General features: G+C 36.5%; 1 protein-coding gene across 1 annotated transcript in view; it reads left to right on the top strand.

The window, feature by feature from the left end:
* Positions 1-18,860, top strand: part of ccdc172 (coiled-coil domain containing 172) — a 29,829-nt gene extending 10,969 nt beyond the window's left edge. Inside the window, exons 5-8 of the mRNA XM_015347681.2 lie at positions 5,717-5,818; positions 6,365-6,467; positions 15,473-15,560; positions 18,479-18,860. Of these exons, the coding sequence (XP_015203167.1) occupies positions 5,717-5,818; positions 6,365-6,467; positions 15,473-15,560; positions 18,479-18,523 (338 nt within the window). The 3' untranslated portion in view covers positions 18,524-18,860. The remainder of the gene's footprint in view (positions 1-5,716; positions 5,819-6,364; positions 6,468-15,472; positions 15,561-18,478) is intronic.
* Positions 18,861-24,679: the final 5,819 nt, after the last annotated feature.

Below are 24,679 nucleotides of genomic sequence, written 5' to 3' on the forward strand. Positions count from 1 at the left end.
TACAAGAATCACAGCAGTAAAATTCAAAGAGTAGAACACATTTAGTTTCCAACGTATGCATAACTGTAAGTACCTCTAGTTTCTAAGCAGAAACTTCAACAATTTAATCTGAGACAAGATTCTGAATTTATTACTGTATGTACTGTATATGTCATGATCCACCAGCGATGAAAGACAAGCTTTGACAGTAATTCTTATATCTGTTAGACATTTAAGACTAGTTCCTGTAATTCTTATATTTGCTAGACATACAAGACTAGTGTCTGTAAAGAAAATCTCACTATAGGCTCCCATATCCCTTGTTAAAATATGGGATCTGCCCTCCCACACCATATTCATCAAGGAAAGTTCTCAATCTTAGGTTTTTGGTCTCCAGCATACAGAAAGCATTACCAATGTGAAGAAGGATAAAGATACTTGCTACATTATGTCTACTCTAACTCTTACACAAGATTCTAATCTCAAAGTCTGGTTTTTGGAGACTGTATCCACACAAATGCTTACATTCCATTATGTAACCAGTCACTAATTGGTAAAGAGAGGTGTGAAATGAAACCTAAAGTGAATAGAGAGAATTTAGAAGAAAATTAATCTGTTGTTGAGAGAAGGGGAAACATGTGATCCTAGCTGCAGGATAATTTTAGTTTCTGTAGACTTTCTGATGTTGGAGTTAGGAAAACCAGCTTTGAGAACACAGACGGAGAGATTAGTGTGATCATGGCCGTCAGAGGTGAAATGAGAATCAATAGGTTTGAAGAAATCTTTAATCTTCACAGCTCAAACATGTTCTCTGAAGCGGTCTCTTAGTCTCCTTCCTGTTTCTCCAATGTAGATGGCTGGGCATTTACTGCAAGAGATACAGTAAATAAAGTTGCTGGAGGTACAAGATGCTGTCTGGGTGATCCAGAATTGTCCTGAGGGGCCTTGAATGATTGTGGTGGTGGATGTGTACTTGCAGGTGATACAGCGAGCTCTGTTACAAGGGAAAGTGCCTGGTGTGGATGGTTGTTGAGGGCGGTCAAGGGAGCTGTGAACAAGGAGGTTACGCAGATTAGGTGGTTGGCGATATGAGATGATAGGGCGATCAGAAAAGAGGGCCCCAATGGAGGGATCATCCTGTAGGATGGAAAAGTTGTGGTTAATGGTCCTGGGGATAGGAATTGTGTTAGGGTGGTAAGGAAGCACCAAAGGAATGCGGTGGTTACGGCGGAAGTTTCTGATCGGGTTGATGGTCCGGGGGGTGTTTTTGGCTTGGGCAAGGGCCCTGTCAGTCACACTGCTGAGGTATCCTCTGTTGATGAAAAAGGAGTACATTTCGAGGGCTTGGTTCTCGAAGTCGATGTCCTCGCTGCATAATCATCGTAGCCTAAAGAACTGTGAAAAAGGAAGAGAGTTTTAGTGTGGTTGGGGTGAAATGAGCTGTACAGGAGGTAGCTGTGTGAATCCGTGGGTTTGTAATAAACTGAAGTGGACAGTCGGGGGTAGTTGATGGAGAAGTTGATATCTAGAAATGAAAGAGTAGTGGAAGATATGTTAACCGTATATTTGAGAGACGGGTGGAAGTTGGTGAAATGGTGCAGGAAGAACTCAAGCTGATCGTTGGAGCATGTGGCGGCACCGACGCAGTCATCAATATATCGTTTGTAGAGGTCAGGGACATAGCCAGTGTAGGAAGCGAAGAAGCGTTCTTCTTCCCAGCCGACAAAAATATTGGCATAGCTGGGTCCCATTCTGGTGCCCATGGCAACTCCACTGACCTGTTGGTAAAAAAGATTATTGAAAGAGAATGCATTCAGTGTGATGACCAATTCTGCAAGGCGTACCAGGGTGTGGGTGGGTGGATCAAGCACTGTGTGTTTGTTCAGCGTGTGCTTGAGGGCTGTAAGGCTGTCATTATGGGGAATGATGGTGTACAGAGATGTGATGTCCATGGTAAAAATGTAGCATTCGGTACCCTGAAATTGGAAATCATTAAAAAGTTGGAGCGCGTGGTTGGTGTCTTTGATATATGAGGGAAGATCTTTAACCAGCGGTCTCATGAGGCTGTCGAGAATGGCTGAGATTTAAGTAGTTGGACAGTTACAAGCTGATTCGATGGGGTGTCCATATTTTTAACAATGCTTCACTGTTGAGCATTTGGCTGCGCAGAACATAGTAGCTGCACACAAAACAGAGGATTGGATCAGCAGAAAGTCGAACTGTTTCTTTTTCCAAGGGATATTCAGCTATACAAGAGATGGATAATAAAAGATTCAGAGAGATGTACAGTATGAGTGAATAAGTACAGGTTGTGCAGCAGACATTTCACCCCAGAAATGTTCCAACATGATCTACATGCAGAGTTAACAAATAAGTAGTATTTGTTGCCAAAACGTATCAAAACTATATGTTCAATTTAATAACACTCATTTAAATCAGTAGATAATGTATCTAAATATATCACCTTGTATGCTTCATTTTTATAATATTATTTTTAAGTTAATACAGTAGCAAAATTTGCTAGGTTTAAAGCATATGTTTATTCCAAAAGATGTTTTTTTTAGAGTATTGTAAACTTGGTATAGGACATGTCTTGAAATTTTCTCTGATTTGGAGTTTACATGATAATGAAGCCTTAGACTTCGTTATATAAAATACATTTTCATTTCAGATTCTGAATCAAAACTTGTGCTCCAACTAGGTGCCATTTCTACAATTTTTGCCCATAATAAGCGACCAATGAAAAGAGAAAGCAGTGAGTGGGTGATATCGTGGCTTGAGAGAAAAATAGAAGAAAATCTGTCTTCACAATTTAAATGATTCGTTCTTATCATAATTGTGTTCAAGACCTAAATTAAGATGTGTATTAAATTTGGTTTTACAAATAAAGAGTAATATTTCTATTGGATTATAACAGATGTATTCACAAGTACAGTATGCTTGTGTACAATGTAATAGGACTGCTTCACATTACCAGTAGTTTTGTTGCCTCGTTTTGAATTGTGGATGATGGGAATATGACATATATGCATACCTGGAAATTTATTTTGTCATGTAAATTGGAGGTGCTACATGTTAACATATACTTTGTACTTTCATTATGGTTTTAAATGCACTCATCAGTGCCAGTTCTTTATAACTCCTTTGTAAAAATAACATTGAAGTTCCCCTTTAAAGGTGCAATACTTCAGGGAAAAGGCACTGCCCTCACCGGACCCTGCCTATGGTGGCTTCACAGAAAGTAATTATTAGTTTACACAAATACTGTAGTAAGATCTTTACATCTAAGAAACAGGGAGCTTGATTTTTTAATATTCTATAAAGATAATTTACCACATTTTCAGTATAGTAGTTTATATACTTTACCATGGTGAAGGTGCTGTAAAGCCCATTGGAATAGTGAAGCATAGAAATGTAGCGAACCATGATTGTGTAAGAAAGTACTGTGTGATAAAGGTGTTATTTTAAGCTACTGTCCAAGTTATAAAATTTTCACACTTTAAAAATATATTGTATGAGCCTCATCCTGTGAGTTGCACAAAGTGTTACACTAAATTATGAAGTTTAGATTAATCAGTGATTGAAATTTCTAAACATTTTGGACATCAAATCTATTCAATTCAATTTATTTTTATATAGCACCTTGCACAACAAGGTTCCCCCAAGGCGCTTAACAAAGCAAGTGACCATACATGTTGTGAATACAGAACAGAAAAGACCAGAAGACAACGGAGGAGAGGAACCAAAAACGACTGCATTCTGTGATCTAAGCGGGCGACTTGGATGGTATAAATGAATAAGTTTCATTAGATAGACAGGTGCTTGACCTCTGAGAGCCTTATGAGTAAGTAGAAGGATTTTGAAGCCCGCCCTCTACCTGACAGGAAGCCAATGAGAGAGCTAAGTTTGGGGGTTATATGGTCTTACTTTCTGCTCCTAGTAACAATTCTAGCTGCTGTATTCTGAATTCGCTGTAAGGTGTTGAAAGAGTGATGGGTGCTCCCTGATAGTAGGGCATTGGAGTAGTCTAACCTGCTGTATATACAGTAAGAGCATGTATTAATTTCTCTGTCTTGAGTGGAGAGAATCTGCCTTATTTTGCAATATTTCTTAACTGTAGGAAGTATGTTTTTGAGAATGTTTTAACATGACAGTTAAATGATAGCCTTGTGTCTAATATAATGCCTAGGTTACGTGCTGAGTCTTTGAGGCAAATTTTTAAATCCTCTGAGTTAAGTGCTGAAGTTATAGTAGTCCTATCAGTATTGTTGCCTCCAAACTACAGAACCTCAGTTTTATCATAGCTGAGTAACAAAAAGTAAAACAAATCTATTTTGCTGAGTAAGTGTTCTCATAATAACAGTGTAACATTGTTGTGGACCATATGTAAATACTGTAGGTGTTGACTTTTTCCTATATTGATTTCTCTTATAATAGAAGGTTTAAATAAAATATATGATACTGATTTTGAAGAAGATCATCCTGAGTTTATAGGGCATACTCACGTTGTGCGGTTGTGTACGTTTATTGTATCGGTTATTGTTATTGTGTTAAATAGCTCAGCTGTTAGTGTACTGCCTATGAAAGGGAGCTGTTTGGTAGAGCTGTTTGAAAGTACTATTGGAAAGTACAATTCTATCTGGGATACAGGAGTCAGGGTAAGATCCAGCTATTTAGTAGACCCATATTATTTATTCTTTATTCTGAGCTTTGCATAAACCTTTGAAGTTTACAGACAATATTTACATCTGCTGTTATTTTTAAATTTAGCATTAGGGTTTGTTAGCAGTAACTGAAGTAACTGAAGGGGTAGTTAGTGGAAGGGATTTGTTCATTTGTGTACAAGGTTCTGTGTCATTGAGTTTCTCAGATATATTTGCATCTTACAAATGTTCAGTATTGTATTTTTTCAGTTGTATTTTTTTACAATCAATAGAATAAAAATTAGCTGCCATGCAATATAAAACAAAGCTTACAAATCAAATTTTCACCTGAGCCTCAGTTTTCTTCTCCTTGGCATTAAGAGCTATAAATTCCGCTTTTCTGTTGGTAATGATTCCTTCCAGAAATTATTTTTGTAGATCTGTGAAGTAATAATTCAATTTTTTAGATACGGTTTATTACATAGAGTTAAAAAAGTTTGAATGGAAAAGATCAATATATTTTGTGTTACCTCTTCTTCTTTTTACTGTTCACTCTATTGACAATTATTATATTAATTAAAAGTTATTAAGTACTTAGCTCGGAGAATTAGTTCAAATGTAACAACAAACTGTAGGGTATGTAAGAATTCCCTTGTTTCCTACAAAATGAGTCTTTTTCTCTCTCCCACCAATGAGCTTATTAGTTAAACGAATAACTAATATTATGCATAAATATTAATCCTTGCACTTCAACCCCTCATAAAATGATCATCTTGTGTAATCTTTAAGGCAGTACTGACTCAACCCTGTCTAGTCTTAAACTCTGCAGCATGCTTACCTACTCTTGCTACTGTAGATTTCCATGATTGTGTCCATTAAATTTGAACAAAACAATATCCAGTAGTGCAGCACAGAAGAATGAAGTGGTACTACTGAACAGATGCACCAGTGTGTAATTACATAGTGAATGTTTTTATTACGCAATTAAAAAGTGCTATTAGGGATGCACAATACTGGAAAAAAACTATCCAAACAGTCTATTTATTTTTCAGCTAAGAACTTTTCCAAGTTAATGCTCAGGTTGTGTGTTTCAGAAATGGAGTGTATGGAACAGAAAAATATTCAATTGAATGCTTTGCAGTCAGAAAAGAGCTCACTTCAGCTACAGATGGTGGAGCTTGAAGACAAAACAAAAGGTGATTTACAACATTGTTCTGAGTTGCGACCTTAGTAGACTTCTCAGTAAATAGGTTCAGTTTATATGACAAGAAAATGCAGACCCCTTATATAATCATCAATAACATACAGTATGTTACTCTTTTTTCAGCTATTTAATGTTTCAGCAGTATTCTAATTTATTTTATGCTATCATGAAATATGTAACCATGGAGATAAAATAGATTCATGATTTGTTTATATTGTTATTGATTGCAGTTTTACAAAAAGTGTTAAAAATATGCCTGCTTGTAGACTGAAGACATAAAGCAGTTAATAGGTATGCCATCTTATTTATTGCAAACTGTGCACGTTCTGATTAGAGGTTTGATTTACAGTAGTTAAAACAGTGCACAGTGATACTTGTGATACGCCTTAGTGGAACAGGTTTTCCAAGGGCTTTGTAAGTGCTCAGTGAAAATGACAGAAATTCTTACTTTTGTTGTTTGATACTATTTCATCCTGAAGCAGTTTTTGTTCAGCTGTTTGTGGGCTCAAATTGTTATTTGTTTATTATTCTCTCTTAGTCCTTGAAAAAAACCTGAATGAAGCAATAACTTTCACAGAAACTTTGAAAGCTGAAAAACTAAAAATTCACCAGAAACCAGAGACTGATGGTGAATTCCTTAGGTAAGAAAGTAAATTTGGTTTGGTAAACATTTGACTTAGCCATTTACGAACAGATTTAATAGTTAGAGTACAAGACTAACAAAGCTTATGTTATTGAAGCATTTCCATACACTCACATATTCCTACAGTTAATGAATTATAATTTTGAATATTTCAGGGAGCTGATTTAATGCAAATTTGTTCTAGGATTATAATTGAGTTATAGGGAAGAAATGTTTTACCATGTCATATGACAGTTGTCCTTGCAGCTTTACTGTGCATAAATAGTGTAAATTTGTTTTCACATCACTGGGACTGTGAGCTGCTACATGTTCAGTTCTTTATTGTGCTTTTCCTTGGTAATCATTTTGGGCGAAATGAAAGCACAGTAAACTACATGATTAATTGGTAGATATACAATTGGTGGATATATGTTATAAGAAATATTTAAAATCTGTACAGTAATCACTGAAAAAAATATAATTAAAACTTTGAAGTATGGTACTTTAACCTTAATTAATTGTCTGATTGACAGTCTGATCTATAGTTTTTAGAGTAAAATATTGATTTCAGTTAATATTTTTAAAGTATTTTTTTCACAATTTAATAAATTTTAATACTTTTTACAAATTAAAATATATTTAAACCAATGATTAAATAAATGATTGAAGGGTTTTGGCTTCATAATTTCCTTTTTTTTTCATGAGAATTTCACTCCTGGAGACTTCAGTAAAAATCTGCACTCTGTTGAGCTGTTCCCTATGAAGTGCAAAGTCAGGTTATTCCCATTAATGTATCCCATGATCAGATATTATGGCATATTGAACTGTTTCTTGTTCTATTTTCTTATTTATTGTATAATATCAAGCTTTATAAAGAAGAATGTAGTTTTCTGGCTGTACAGGACTTTTTAAAATGAAATAAAATTGATATCATAATGGGTCAAATTGGGCGGCATTTTGGTACAGTGGTTAGCATTGCTGCTTCACAGAGCTTTATCCAATACAGGGTCGGGAGGCAGCCGAAGCTTATCCTGGCAAGCAACAGTCGAAATCAAAGTGCATACTGTGTCTACACAGACACAGACATACATTAACTCACACCAGGGCCAGTTTTCCCAAAAGGCAAAAGGACTAAGGAAGGAAACAGGATCACTCACAGGAAACCCACATGAATGTGGGGAGAACATACAGTTTCCACACAGATGGCACCCCAGCAATTGAATCCACAGCCCCAGTACTGCGAGGCAGCAATACTAATCACTTAAAAATGTTTTTCTGTTTAGTTCTGATATCTGTGCAAAGATCTGCCCAATTCAAAATTATTATTACAGTCATTTAGGAAATAAGTGAAAATTTGTACCTCATATTCACCCTGTCAATAATTAGCTGAATGTAGTTAAACCTAATGTTTGTCCTAGAGCTTGTTTAAATCCATTTTCATAAAATGTTCATTAAGAAACTACTTAAGCTACAAAGACTAATTCTATTTCCCCTCCCAATTAGGGTATTTTTATAATGTACTTTTTAATAATTAAAAATAATGTTTTGGCTTTGTGATTTTATCAGCATCAAAATAATATGTAGTTGATTATATCAGATTACTACTAAAATGTTTTTTAACTTGGACACTACAGTTTTCAAGCCAAATATAAGTACTATATTTCATACTGTCAAAGTGAGATCTGGTCATAACTGGTATTTACAGTATGTACATTATTTATGTACTGCTGTTTTTCTTATAAAATCAGTAAAATTTTTCTGTAAACTTGCGTTAAACACTGTTTTGTAGCACAATAAATTACAGGGTGTGCAAATAAAATAGCAACATTAGTTCCATCTATGTAATTAAGACTTTGATCTGTTTCCTGTAGATCAGTGTAAAGAATAAGCTTTATGCAGCATGCTAAGAACTTAATGAAAGGGAAATCAATACTAAATTTGTAGCAGGAAGTAAATGACGCTTTTCTTAGATTTAAATCATTTGGAAAGATTTTGTTTGGTACAGTTGCCTCACAGTTCCTGTACATTACCAAGAGAGTGATTGCTTTTGGTTTTGCTGAAGTTTGTGATTTTGTGATTTGTAAATTTAAGTTAAGTGTTTTCATTAATCACAGGTATAATGGCTGCTAAACAATATAATGCATACTGTCAATTTTCATTATTCCTTTGGTGAAGCTGACATTTTAGAAGACGGCTTTTTCTAGAGTGCAATTATGGCTTGGTAAAAGATAAAGTGTGATTGTTTCTTTTTCCACGCTCAATTTGTGCCTGCTATTGTGTTGTTGTCTCTCTACCTTCATATAAGCGTTCATTTTCACATTCTTAATTGACATTCTATCCTTGTTCATATCCGTTTTAAACCCTTGGCTTAGCCTGCTGTCATCTTCAACACACTAGGTGTGTTTACACCAATAAACCAGAATAATTTAATTCTGCTTTGATTCAGGCAGATTTTTGTTTAAATTATGTTTGTTATGTGTTATCAGAAGGGGGGTGAGATCTTCCAGGAGAAGATCCTGTGTCTGTTTTTATTCGGTATATAAATAAAATTAAGCCTTATTTTAAATTAATAATTTTTTATTTGTACAACTTAAAATTGAAGCAGTTTGTGTTGCCTTATTAAAATACACCAAGCACAACAATTTATTAAAGGAAAGTATAGGATTGAAGACAAAGAGAGGATAGGAAAACATATTCCAGAAACTGTCATTTTTACAATATAAAATATAAAATGGAATAAGTCTTCTGCTCATTCTTGAATATTTTTGTAGTTTAACACACTCTTCCTCCATATTTTTGTATTCTTCTCTCTTGGTAATTAAAATTGTTTTGATATAAGGATGTTATATAAGGATGCTTTTCCTGTTTTACCTCTTTTAGGTTAATTTGGATAAAGGAGCCAATAAAATAACTGCATAAATACAGTTTCTTCCGTATTCACTTTGCATTGAAAAACATTTTTAATTACATTACTAAATGCTGATGTACTTTTCCCTGTTCAGTGCAGTAGCATCAGAAAATACAGAGGTGTTGAGCATGCTCTATTACAGCCTTTCTTTTTTTTCTTTTTTTTCAAATAAATAATATTTTTCAAATCAGGCATTTTAAAAAAGACAAGATTTATGGAGGTACAGTGTAAGGCAAATGCAGTAGAATAGATTATCTTTAATGGAACCTTTGACTGTCCCATTTAATGTGCCGGTTAGTTATTGAGCCATGATAGGTAGGAGTTGAAGGATTTGAAGCTTGAAACTGCAAGTGAAGCATCTTATTTTGTAATTGTGGGGTATTAAAATACCCGAGGGGCCATGTGATTTATTGGCACAGAGTGGCAGAATTTGGCAAGTTCCAGCAGGGATTTGGTCAGGAGATTAAAAAAAAACCTGGTTCAATCATAATACGTAAAGAATAATATGCCAGTTAATGGCATTGGCCCATGTCCCCAAAACAGAAAATTTCAAGGGGAGAAGCAGGATTTAGTAAAGTTAGTGGAAAGCATGTGTAACCCAAGGGGTCCGTTCGGGTTGTCTGACTCGGCAGCCTCCATGGTATGTAAACATTAACAACCCCTGAGTCACTGAGAGTCACTTGAGAGGAGCTGCCTCATGACTAGGCTATGTCCTCAGGGGATAGAAAGGAGGAGATAGACCCTTAAATCGCTGAGAGTCGCATGAGAGGCACTGCCTCGCAACTGTGGACAAATCCCTCAAGGGGAAAGAGAAAGCACCCCTTGACTTGAGGAATCATTTTGAGAGGTGCTGCTTGAGGGGTTGAGAATGACGAGAAAGTTATTTGAGAAGGAAGTGAAAGATGTCCCCTGATTCACTGAGAGTTGCTTTTGAGGCAGTGCTTTGCAACTGGACTAGGCCCTCACGGGACAGAGAAGATGATAATTAGTATGTTAGAGCTGCTGAGAATAATGTGGCCAGGGCTCCCCTCTGGGGGGAAGTGAGCTTCACTTACCCCCCAAAGATGGACCCTCCGCCCACTTTCTCTCCCAACACCCATGAGGACAAACAAAAGTATGCGCCGATGCATAATAAAAGAAAGAAGAGAGAAGAATAGGTAAGGAAAATGTAGAGGCTATGTGTGAGCCTGACCAGTGGAGAAGAAAAATCCCCTACATGCCTATTCAGGGGAAAAACTCTGGTGGCCCTGGCACAACAGCCACCCCCACTCCAGGCATACTAGCAGTGCATAATAAGCAGCTGAAATGTCTTGATGGAGTGGTGGGTACATTACGGTTGACTGCATAGGAGGATGAACGGCCCAGTGTTTTAATGTTGAATATCCAAGATAGCAGAGGCAGCGGCTCCAATTCTGAAAGAATGAGGAATGTATAACAGGATTCAGACCAACATTGGAGATTAAAATTGACAGTCATTGAGAAAACCTGCCTGGTTACTGAACATCCACAGCGAAGGGCATCAGTTTAGAAAAGCATAAAAAAAGAAAGAAGTGGGAGTCTGGGATACAAGACAGGGTACAGAGTCGAAGATCCGATTCTGGTGTAGCGGCAATGCTTATTAATAATACAGGAATTAAGTTTGCTCCCCCCGCCAGTCTCTCTCCCTCATCTCTGTGGTGCTGGACACAGAGAGGCCATTCCATGTGGTTCAGATTTAAGGTGTTTTTCTGTCTGGTAGAGTTCTCTGATAAGAAACAGTTCCCAAGTCTGAGATTCTCCAGCCACCTTAATGAATGGTCATCTCTGGCTCCTTTCTGTCTGGGAGATTCCAAGGGAGAGTCTCATCCCAAGTTGTTTACAACTCTGTCAGAGAGCATTGTTACCCATCCACCACCTTGATCAACCAATCAGGAACTGGTAGAGCGAAGGTAACCCCATGTGGGTCTCGAATGTTGTGAAACTTTCAACCAATGAACAACCGTAGTTCCTCCAGATAAAAGAGGCAGCATAGGAAGGGCCCAGTTGGCGCCTCTCCAGGATGTTCTCAGACTCATCTCGGACAATCACGTGACGGCCAGTGTGTCTGAGTGCCAGGACTTTATTTTGTTCTAAGAGTCGAGACCGGAGGTTGCCTGCGCGTAACCAAAAGATCCCCCTGAGGCTAGCCCAGCAGCAAGCTTTGTGAACTGCTGGTAGCCCACCGTGAGTGCTCGTCTGATCAACAAGTGAACTACGGTCGGAACTTTCGACAGCTGAATCTTAGTATTCTAGTAGACTAGCGCTACTTTGAAAACAAACAGGTCTTCTTCCCGTCTAAAGAGTGTGACTTGCTCGGACCCGCAGTAATGTGCACAAACTCTGCTAGTTCAGCCAGGACTAACAAGCCAGGTCCTCAGGCACTGCCAGTGCGCTGCAGCTGGAATCTCTCCCTTCTTCTCCCACACCTCCAGCCACACCAGGACTGTCTGGCACCGAGCCAGACGACGCCGATTGGATGCAGCAACAGCCTGTTGCTGTTCCTGTCACAAACAGTTCTTTTCGGGCCCTATGCGGACAACACGATCCAGAATAGTGAAGGTACATTAGGGAAAAAGTCATGCGGGAGAGGGTCTGGAGACAGGGGGGCGTGTCCATGCAGTGCTGGTGTTCAGGGGGAGTGAATCCAGGTGAACAATCCATGTAGGAAATCCAAACGGGAAATTTGGTCCATAGTCCATAGCCAGGCGATCCATCCGGTGGGGGGGGGGAACAGAAACCGGGTCGGAACCGGCGAGGGGAACTAGGAACTAGGAACTAGGAAGTTAAAAGCATAACGGAGCCAGACGCAGCAAGACCCCGGGCTCTCATGATGTGGAAATCAATGAGGAACCAGGAGTAAGGTATGGCTAAGGTATGGCTTTTAAGGGGGAGCGGGATTAGGGACCAGGTGCAGACAATAGTGCAGAACAAGGAAGGGGTCGAGCGCCCTTAAGAGGAGGGGTTAGCGAACGTGACAGTTCCTTTGTGTTCGCGGGAGATCGGAATCCACATAAATTGAATGAGTATTCAACATTCTACATTGCAGCTCAAGAATTCAATGGTTACCTCAATCCCAGTTGATGTCAATTTAATTCACATGACTGATGTACTTGCTTTTGAGTATCTAGTGTAGAAGTTGTAATCAAAAAGCTAATTAACAGTATAAATGAATGGTATATTGAATGTATCTCTTGCTATTTGTAACTCTTCGTGATTGAATATATGCCTTTTGTATTCTGCTAACCCTCACTATAAGATCTGTTATGTTTATATGCACATTTTATTATTAATGTATTCTTGTGTATTAGTATCTGTGTGTATGCGTTGCTGAGTTGTTCCGCAAGGTCGATTTTCTAATAGCCATCAAAGAATCATTTTTTGATTTACTGCTACAATTAATAATTGTCACACTAAATGCACAAAACCCCTACACTGGAAAATGGAATACAGAGGAACTGGTGAATTTTGCGGCTATTAAAAAACCGAAAAGGCAGTCAGATACATTGCATCCATAAGTGTATACTCGTCTTATTGTGAGGGTTACAAAGATACAGAATATATCACAATCATGAAGAGATACAAGACAAGGAATATGCATTTAGTATACAATTTGACTGTACTATCTCATTAATCAGTCTCATTAATACAGATTCTACATTAGATACTCATAGGTAAATACATTACTTATGCAAATTAAATTGATATCAACCTGTGTTGAGATAACAGTTGAATTCTCAAGGTCGATAATGTAGAATTTTGAATTTGGACTCATCCAGTATATAGATTTGTATCTCCCAGTACGGAAATTTAAGGAACAGCTGACAGCTGACAGCTGAACAGCCGAAGCAGTATCCAATCCGTGGTCTGCTGGCTCGATGCCCCACCAGTCCTGGTGTGGCTCAGTGTCGTGGGGAGAAGGAGAGAGTGTTCTTCTGTCAGCTTTGCGCTGGACCATTGTTACTCTACAGGGACCTGGTAGTTAGTGTTGCTGGACAAGTTGAAGTCTGCACAGAGATGACTGCATTGTCAGAGCAAGTCACTCTTTGGGAGGCTACCTTTGAATAAAAGTATTCAGATGTTGACAAAAGTCCAACTATATTGCTCCGGTGATCAGGTGGATACAACGGTGGTTGCTAGCAGCTCATGAAGTCTTGCTGCAAGCTTGACCTCGGGCAGAATTCTGTCTTTACATAGGGCTCTCTCTGGCTCGGCATGTAGGAAAAAGTTACAAGTCCCAACACCTATTAGCACTGGCAGTCACGTGATTGTCAGACAGCCAAGTTGCTCAAGCACCTCTAGGACCACAATCCAGATGTGCTTAGGGTCTCACTAGACAACCAGATGTCAAGAGTGGGCATCTATCATGGTAGCTAGTTGCATCCCGATCCTTGGAACTGTTGGTTGTCAGGAAGAAAAACACCCCTAAATCAGTGCATAAACATGAATAGCTCCTCTGTGGCTTGGACCACAGAGATAAGAGAGAGATGGGCCTCACTGGAAAAAGCACAGCAACACTTAATTTGGTCTTATTAATAAGCATTGCTGCTACAACAGAATGAGGTGGAGGGGGCAGTAGATGCACAAATCCTGCAGGTGTGCGCTCTGAGGCCGCTAAAAATTTGGTGGAAAAGGTCAGTATTGGGACAGGATCAGTCAACAGTATTATCTGCAGTGAGACCAGCCTCAGCTTTAGCTGAAAAGGCTTTGTGGTGTTAAAGAACCAGCATAACAAACAGAAAGATCAACGATATAGTACATGTAGTGGTCCAACTCCTGGTGCCTGAGGGGGTAGACAGAACAGATGACAACTCTGAAAATAGAGAAAGACAAAATAAATTCACTTTTGAGAAGACGTGGATCCCAGGATTTTAGAGTAACAGCAAGATCTCCACAATCCACTACTCAGCGATCAATACATTCAGAGCTGACTAAGGAGAGAGGAATGAGATTGACATCTTTACCTTCAAGAATTTGGCAGAGCAAATGAGGAGCAAGAGTATGACAATGGACTGTAGCTTCAACCTGAGACCCTGAGGCAGTAGCTGTGCTGAGGGTGAAACTCTGACACTGGGATGGGTAGAAGGAGACTGGAAATGGGTGGGACTGAAGCGGGAGGCAGAAGTGAATGGAGGGAATTTTCAAGCTTCAGCGGACGGGAATTAATGTCGGCTACAGAGTGAGAAAGGGGTTCAGGAATCTGAGAAACCTGCTGGGGAATTTGAAGAGAAATGTTATCTACTAGAGAGATCAGTGGCTGTGCGATAGGAGCAGAAGGCAGAATCAGAGACAAATGAAGGAGGAGGAGCTGTCTGTTTTGCAGAAGGCAGAGCTGAATAAACTGCAGTGGAAAGAGAAGGAGGAAGAGAGGTATCTCTCAGCTGAGTTCAGCTGAGATGGAATCGGATAAGAGTTGAAAAAGATCTAAATGCTCAGACAGGTGGAATAGGAAAAGATCTGCCGAACAGTGATTTAAAGAGCTTTGAAAGAGGACAGTTCTTATAAAAAAGATGAGTCGACGTAGGTGTGAAGAGGCCTCACCCGAAAAAGACTCCACAGCCGAAACGTTGTGTTTCTTTTATTTGCGTTTCAGCATGGAATAAACCTTGCAAGTGCTTGCATTGAAAAATGAAAGAATGTTGTTGATTTTGGAAATAACATCCTATTACAATTAAGTTGGAAGACAGGGTGATTTATGTAAAGGGTAATATAAAGCTTTGTACAAAAGCTTTCCGTTTACTACCATGGTTTGTCTGATGTGTAAAGATGGAGTTCTTGTTTAAAAACATAGTAAAGTATACCTTTTAGAAATATCTCATGTTAAACTAATGACATTGTAAACTATTAAGCTTCAATTTATATTTTTTTAACTGTGTGATTTTATTTATTTTATTAGTTTTGTTAGTTGTGTACTTCTATTCTCATTGGGGGATTAACTTCAGAAGTACAGTTTCCATTTGCATTACCCTTGATTTGTGTATGATTCAATAAAAAAAGCTAAAATTACCTTGGATTGTTTTTAAATATATGTAACCAGCAATACAATTTCAGAAATATTTAATTCAAAATATTTTTTCTGTAACTCATTTTTTGTTATACAGACTTCAAAGGGAGCTGAAATTCTACAAAGAACAGAACCTAGAAAGTGTCAGAGAAGCTCTTTGCTCGGAAATCCATTTCCTCCAAATGGTACTATTTTCTACTATTTAATGTAGTGTAGATGTGCATGAGCGTTGCAACTTTCATCACAAAACATTTTTATACACAGCCTAATTATGTGATTAATATTCAGCATCTTAAATATTTATATCTGATACAAATCCCCGGTTCTTATTGGAAAAATGAAAATATTTTTTGTAGCAAAAAAGACAATTTATTGTACAGGCATGACATGGGTAAATTATTATATATATATATATTTAATAACACTATACTGATTACAATGTGTTATTAACTGGGTTAATCAACACTGGGTCTACTGTAAAGGTCTACAGTGAAAGACTCAGTAGAGACTCAGTCTAGAAGGGTCTTTGGCCACTATTGAAAGCAATACTGTACCAACAATTGAAAAAGATAGCAGTTTTGGATCTGAAATAATCCACTTGTTTTGAATTTATATTGTGAGATGTTAAAGATCCTGCCATCTTATGTTAAAGATCCCGCCATTCAGAATGCATGCTGAATAATGTAGCACATTGCACCACACACAGCTCAGGGTACCATAGTGTGCGGTGCTTTTTAAAAAATATTCTGTTGTGGGACTGCATTACTTTGTAAAAGCTCCAGGTGGAGCAGTAAATGTTTAACATGGCATATGGAAGCATCTGGGCTGTCACCAGAAAACGCCTGGTTTCAAATTGCGGTCAATGCTGAGCCCCATGAGACAATCTTTTTCCGATAATAGAATTTTGTGTACTGTTTAGACTATTAATTTTTTCTATTAATTTTTAACTGTGTATTACAATGTGTTAAATATTAAATTATTTTATAAAAAGGGTATTACAGTAAATGCAACACTTAACATTTACAATCTCATTGCGGTACTAGGGACATATCAGAACGGAGATAATAACTTCAGCCCCAACCCCCATACCCCCCCCCCCCCCACCGACAGAGAAAGGTAATAAAGGTGATGAAAATTCAGTAAAAAGGGTCCAGTGTATTAATACAAACTCATCTGATATCACAGCTGCTTGTATCAGCAAGGTGACTTTCTCCTCAATGAAATGAAAGCTACAGTACAGTCAGGCAGACAGATTTTAAATGCTTCAAGCAAAATTAGCTATTTATGTTTGTCAATATCAGCTACTTTGTAAGCAATACATGACTTCTCAAAAGGTAACCCTTTCTCTCATGCAAGCACAACAAATGTTTGATATTTTTTGTAAGTTCAAAGCCGTGGATAGTGTGCCTCAGGGACTAATTCATAATCAAAACAAAACACCCACTGGGTCTTGTTTCCACATGCAAATCACATGAAGTCATATCCATAGATATACCAAAACAGTAGTGTACAGATCAATGGACTGCAGTGTGATCGTATACAGTATAAATATAATATATATATATACACTATGATACCATATGGTTTGAAAGCCACTACAGTACAGTATGTGTGAAATATATTTTTCATAATCAAAATCTAAAGTTAATTTTTTTCCCCGATTACTCACTGCTGAAATTTGTCTTGAGACAAAATATCGATTTTCTCAATGCAGATGTAAACCTGAAAGAGGCACATCACATGCACAACAAGCTACAATAATACATTATTTATTTATTCAGCTATGTAAAAAACAAACCAAAGCAATGGTCTGTCTGGGATTTGAACTGCTCATCTTCTGTGTAATAGGTGGCCATCTAAACCATTCTGCTAAAACTGCTGTGTTTCATTGTGCATTACTCACTATAAGAAAAATTTAAGTTGTTAAAAAATTTCAAAATGTTTCCAAAATATCCACCAGTAATATTTTTAGTTGCCAAAATGTCTTTAGTTACATGATTCCATATGAATATTCCCTATCAAGAAGTATTAAATCAGTATTATAAACTTTTTTTACAACAGAAAGTGTTCTTATTGCGTGTTCTTAAAAAGTATAAAACATTCTATCTTTTTATAAAGTACGTAAACATTATATTCTTAGAGCGAGCACGTCAAACCCTTTCCAAAATAACTACTGTAAGTTACTGAGTTAAAGACTTTGATGCATAAAATGTTTATGAAGAAGGTGGAATACTGCTTTGTACTTTCGTTTTTTATATTTAGTTCCACTACCATCTACTGTATGTAGATTAGGTATAATGTACAGTATGCCACTGTATGGCATACAGTACAGTATGTGTGAAATGTATTCAATCAGAAATTAAAGCAATTTTTTTTCTGATTACTAGTTGCTGAAATTTGACTTACATTAGGTATATATTACATTATACTTCTGTTTTTATTTTCAGCTACCAAAATTATACTTTAGTTGTAAAATTCCATATCAGTATTACGTATTAAGCGGAATTAAACATGCACAGTAGAGAAACAGAGCAAATGAAGCAATGGTTTCACTAACAGCTAACGCACCACAAGTGCCACCTATTGATCGCAAAACACAACGCTCCACAGTACAGGTAATGTATATAGAAGAAATACTGCATGTTCTGAGTGGCTGCGTCTGTACATCTCTTCCCACACAGCTATATAACAACTACAGTATATGATTAAAACTGGTAAACTCATGTGTCTTTTAATATTTACTTTTATTAATATTTAAGTATTTGATTTAATTTTCAGTCAATTCAGTCAATTTTAACTTGACAATTTTGCTTCGCTGCTCTGTGCCGTCTGGAAATAAATCCTCAGACTGCTTATTGCCCTGGGCATGTACGTACCAATAAATTACAGGAGCACATCTATATATCACTGCGTTGAAGCAGGAGACACAGAATCATGCAAACACATCCTAAATACAGTGTTCCCGCACCTTTGACTTCATCCTTCATGCTGTGCAGTTTTTTTTTCTTAGAAAGGTCTAGGTTCTTAAACTGTTCTTAGAAGTTTTATTTGGTGTACTGTGTCTTACATGCATCTGTCTTACTGCTTTCTTTTTGCATTCCAGAAATTAGCACAAAAGGGCATTCAGTTTTCAAGCAGCTACTGTTGATTTAAGTTGCATTGGAGAGATCAATGGCTGATGATGGAGGTGTGTAGAGTACGTACATCTATCAAGTACCACAGCAAAGGCAAACAGCGAATGCTTCTGGAAATCGTTAGCTGCTTCTTATCTTTTTGCTGCACAGCACAAAGTGAGTTGACACAAGTAGAACAAGTGGAACAAGGCAGACGGTAGCAGTTAAGATTTAATGTGAATAGAGCTTAAGATGCTAGCTTTGTCTTGCTTTTCATATTGTACTGGAGCAGATTTATAGTTTTGTTTTCGACAGTGGTCAAAAATGTTTTGTACACACTAGATGTAATTAAAAAGGTTTTATTTAAATTTATTATGATGAAGACTCTTTATTACTAAATTATTTCACAGCTCCTGTTACTTTCTTAGGTTCTTAAACCAGGTCTCCATTAATTTCTCATGTGGAATACTCATTCTTTTGTCATTTTGAAACAGGAAAAAAATACAATAGATGACATCAAAAGCTCTGGAAGATATTTGCTGTATAGCACACCTTTGTCCAGAGTACAAAAGTTTTATTCTGTATGCAGCTATGGTTATAGAACAATTTAAAGGCTCTGTAATAATATTCTGAAATAAATGGCACACAAGTTATGAATATGATTCAAATCAAATGAGGAAAATTCTCATGGTGCAAATGGTACTCATTAGCAGCCTTTATGAAGCTTTTGCTTTGCGGATTTAAAAAATATTTTTTACTCTTGTAATATTTTCACATTAGTATTGTGTCCGATTAAATACCTGTTATCTAAATTATAAATAATATTGTTATTTTATTATAAAGCTGTATCAAAGTACAGTTTTAGACAGCAAATTACCAAATAGAAAGTTGCCAGTGTTTCTGAATACAGGGCTTCAGTTCTTTTGGTGCAATGTGTTGTTACAGAGCAGAAATGACTACAAAGGTGAATGTACTGTACTGAAATCGGAGGCGAATGGTGAAAAATCTCATTATAACATGTTATGCTGTTCTCGGATGACAAGGGAATAGTGGGCTAAATTTGAGTAAATTTCATGGTCAAGTGATATTTCTTAGAAAACCTTATAAGACAAAGACAGTAAAAAAAAGGAAATGTCTTTACATTATGTATATAAAACTGTATTATACAGTGTTATATGTGAAAGTAGCCAATGTAACTCCTCAGTGTTTTATGTTATCTGGAAAGTATGAATTAGTCAGAATAAATATTAATTGTTTCTTTGTATTAAGTTTGCAAATCCAGATGTGCATCAGTCTCCTCGATATATTAATAAAACATTTACATGACTTTGTATTAGATTTATACTGAAATTTGCATATAACCCTTATTTTAATGTATTCAAGCTCTTGCAGACATTGCTTAAAATATAGGAACAAGTAATAGGTTTATTCCATGCTGAAAAAAAGAAGAAAGAGAACACAACGTTTCGGCCGTGGAGCCTTCTTCAGGTTGCTTAAAATATCATTGTTAGTTCCTGACAGTTATATTCCGTTATTCGTTTTAAAATTGATGGTTACAAATTACATGGCTTGTAAAAAAGTTGGAGAAACTATACAGTACAGAATCTTTCCAACATGCTTCAGTCATGCATACTTTTTATACAACATATGTTTTTTACATATGTTTTTGCACACAGGCTTAAAACTATTAGATTATAGTTAGTTTATATTCCTTGTGCTGTATTCATACTGTAAAACAAATTCAAGTTATTAAGAAGCAGCGCTATCTCATTTACCTATGATAAACTTTTCAACTAATGTGTACCAGCAAATTAAAGCATTGAGTTTTATCAGTTTTAGCATTGTAGGTTTTAGGAACATATAGAAATAATAATAAAAAAACTTTCAGAATTATTCCTGGTATTGTGAAGGAAGTCCAGTTTGGTTTAGATTTAAAATTGTGGATATCTTTTCTACGTTTTTGTATTAGATGCCCCCTTTGGTGTATGAATTACTTAGTTCTTATGTTTCACTCAACTTATAGTATCTTATAGTTTGTTACTTCTCATCTTAAAATTCAACCTACAGATACTACCATGGCAAATATGAGATGCAAGTGAGTCTGGCCCGTTCTGTGTTTAAGTGCCCTGGAGTGGCAGGGGTGCATGACAGTTCCAGTGTCATTAAACCTGATTGCGTATTCAAAATTCCATGCTGGGTTTATATTACAGTTTTAGACTTACAGTACTTGCATTGCAAAAAATCAAATAAGAGAACAGCCCCAAACCACATTTTAGTGAAGGTTTATAGTATTGGTAGTGGTTTCTATATTGGCAGTATAGTATACTAAAAATGTTGGCTACACAGTTACTTATCAGAATGCAAGAACACCTTCTACTTCCTTCAGCTTGAAAATTCACCAAAAAAGATATCCCAAATCAAGCTGATCTGTTACAATATGCAGTAGTGCATGTTTCAGTGCATCCTCTGATACTGCATGGGGCTGTGTGGGGGCCTAAGGATCTGTGCCTGTGGCTAGAAGGTTGCTGGTTCGTATCCCGTGGCTGGCAGAGGAATCCTACTCTGTTGGGCCCCTCAGCAAAGCTGTTAACCCCAACTACTCCAGGGGTGCCATATAAATGGCAAACTCTGACCCCAAGCTTCTCTCCTTGTCTGTGTGTCTCATGGAGAGCAAGTTGGGGTATGCAAAAAAGACAAATTCCTTATACAAGAAATTGTATATGGCCAATAAAGTGATGGGCACTTAATGGACAAGGATAGCCATATTCAATAGTGCATATGGAATTATTTTTATATTGATAGATGTAACATTTGTAGGAATAATTTTAGATTAGATTAAGAGGCACTGCTCCAATGATATGTAATTTTGGAGCATAAAAAATCATAAGAATGATAGTGGATTTCAGAATTTTCATGGATGCCAGATGTTTTCAGAGTGTGCGGCTATGTTAACGTATTATTTCACATGGTGCAGTTTGGACTGTGGATCACCACAATTACCTCATCCTCATCGGTATCTAAAACCAAGCTGAGTTTATGTTAAAAGGCAAGATAATGCATATTACACAGCTTTAGGAAGTGTGACTATTCCAGCCACTTGGTATAGAATACTTCAATTATATTTATTTATTGGATAGGCCTGGCAAAACAAATATTACAATGTTTGTTAGAATAATTGAAACTACATACTATCTCTTTAAAGTACTGAAAACTTTAATAATATGTGAAGCTGATGTTGTGAAAAGGTTAGATTTCCTGATTGCCAAGAGTTTACATTTGTCCACGACAGATAATGTTGGTGCACATTGTAACCATCATGTGATCCTCTGATACTGTGAATTTCAAATGAAAAGTGTCTTGTCAGGAAGCACTGTAAAACAGGCCTGTCTTATCCATATTATCATTATCTACAGTGTAACCATCAAAAAGTAGAGGCAATTTCATGTTTCAGAGAAAGTGTCCTCACAAAACTGATGCAGATGCACCAGCTGCCACTTCAAACTTGCAGCTGTCTTTAAAGCATTCCAAAAAAACTCTTGAACAAGTGATGCATGAGTTCTATGTCAAAACTGTCAGCATTCTCAGCAAACAGCAACCATGTTTCAACCACATATGAATGTTAAACCAGTTGAAAAGCATATTTTCTGCATCCTTATACTTTCCTGTATGTGCTCTTTTAGTAGTGGAGGTCACATGAAAACAATGACAGACACCTAGATTGCTTCTCTTTAAAACGTTTTGATGGATACATTGAAAATGTGTCAACCAGAGGTTTTCTACTTTCTTAGATTGAGAAAAAAAATGATTTATTCTTTATAATTAAGGAATCCATGTGTTAGCTTTTTACATTTGTATTTAGAATAAGCAAAGTACTGTATCCCTCTGTATTAATATGACTTTGACTCACAATAATTAGCACTGTGCAGCTGAAATGCTTATGTGATAACAAGTCGTTTACAAATATGGTAGACCAAGCATGCCAAAACACAGTCGTAATAGAATGGCAAATCAAAGTGATGTTGCGGATTGAAATGAATTGGATGTTAATATCAAATTTTATATAATTTGAAGGTGTTTCAATTGGCTGTATAAGACTTTTTGACTTTAGTAAGAGTGATATTAAACTGTTTTGCCTGTATTTGTAGTAACCTGCAGAAACATAGTGTAATCTTAGGTACTGTATGTGCTTGCGTTCTAGAAGAATAGAGCCTTCTAAACAGCACTCAAAGATGTCTTTATAACGTAGTCCTAGGAGAGGTGTGTTCCTTAAAACAACATTGCTTACCTATTAAAATGAGGGCAACATGAGTTTCTTTCTAATTACTCGAATATTGATGAGTATACATTCAACAGCCTAATCAAGCCTTATAACCTGTATTCTAACAGACTGATTCTCTATTTTGACATTTTTGCCACTTTTATCTGTGGCTCTCTTTTCTGATATTGTTGGATGAAAGTGCTAATAAGTAAAAATAAGGCAAAAGCAAAGCAAATATAATTAGTTCACCAGCTTTACATTACCTCTACTTGCTCTCATTAGTAAGTAAGTCCTTTCAACCAGCTTAAGGATTTTATTTATTTTATATTATATTAAAAAAGGCACGCTTGGTATGCTTGTACAATGGTTTTGTGGTATACATGGGAGTCATCATATGAAAATTGTATCCTTAGTTGCATACAGTATATCACAGTTCGTAAGATGAGTAACGCTGAGTAACGTAAAGATGAGTAAGATGGTGTCACCCGTAACTTGCTGACCTTTCTTTAGGTCTGATATCCATTCTGAATTCCAGGGACAATAAGAAGAAAAGGCAATAAAAACACGATATACTATATATATACAGTAGATAAACTAGCAAATCTTTTCTCCAGTCTACATTACCATGTGATCATTTGAAAACATATAAGTTGCAGAAAACTGAAAATCATTTATTTGTCTAGTGGAAACCGCTTTGGCGTCCCGTTATTTTTTAATTTCAAAGTGTTTCACAACAGGATGTTAAGCTATTTCATAAGACATTCAAGAAGGACATCTAGTGTGCACTACTGTCATTGGAGGCAAGATTGCAATAATAATAATAATAATAATAATAATAATAATAATAATAATAATAATAATAATAATAATAATTGCTTACACTTATATACCGCTTTTCTGGACACTCCACTCAAAGTGCTTTTACAGGTAATGGGTTCTCCCCTCCACCACCACCAATGTGCAGCATCCACCTGGATGGTGGAATAAAATATATTTATGGTCTTGGTGGTAAGGCTTTCGTTTGTTTGGTTTTCAATATCTTAAAAATACTATTGAACTTTCTAATATACTGTACCTTCCCTTTTTTCTGCAGATGATCAAACTGAAAGTTACAAAATAAGATGAAACAAAAGAAATGTACATTGAAAATAGAAATAGCAAAACACAAAAAGTCCAGCTAGACCTATATTTCTAGAAATGTAAGGACTATATCGTGCTTTATATGTTTAGCCAGATTGAACTGTTTTATTTTTATTCATGTTTATTCATGTTTTATTAATTCATATTGTTCAGGTACCTATATTTGGCTAAATGTGCGAATTTGTGAAGGAAGTGTTTGTCACGAAAGGCAATGCAACACTTAGCCTTCCTTAGTGTGCTTATTATTTGCTTTATTCTTTAGTGTGATGCTAAGATTCTCTTGTTTTTTATGTTTTAAAAACAATTAAAAACACATTTTTGCCAAGAATATTGATACCATGATTGTTGTATATTTTGCTAGTGACTCAGACATCCCCCATTGTCTAGAAATGTATTTAATACAGCAATGTTATATACACAGTAGTTAGTGTCTGGATGGGGAACACAATTAGAGAAGGCAGCAAATTCCTTTTCTTGAAGACTTTTAAGAATATCTGCTTAACTAGTGTATTTGGAGTTGTAAACTAAATCTAAACACAGGTATTCACACTTCAATGATAGTATACATTTTTGATAAACAATGTGACCTGATGCCAGACATAATAGGTACCTAATGATCACATGTGCAGTGATTCTGCTAATCCCATATATAACAATATTTGAGATGTTAACAAAGAAAATATGACCACGGAAACATAAGCTTGTATGTTTGTCTTTTCGTATTGTATTTTTGAGAAAGAATATTTTTAAGTTTGTGTTACATTATATTTTACAATGATTACTCTAGAGGCAA

Source organism: Lepisosteus oculatus, chromosome 4 (genome assembly GCF_040954835.1).
Source record: "Lepisosteus oculatus isolate fLepOcu1 chromosome 4, fLepOcu1.hap2, whole genome shotgun sequence".
Taxonomy (NCBI): Eukaryota; Metazoa; Chordata; class Actinopteri; order Semionotiformes; family Lepisosteidae; genus Lepisosteus; species Lepisosteus oculatus.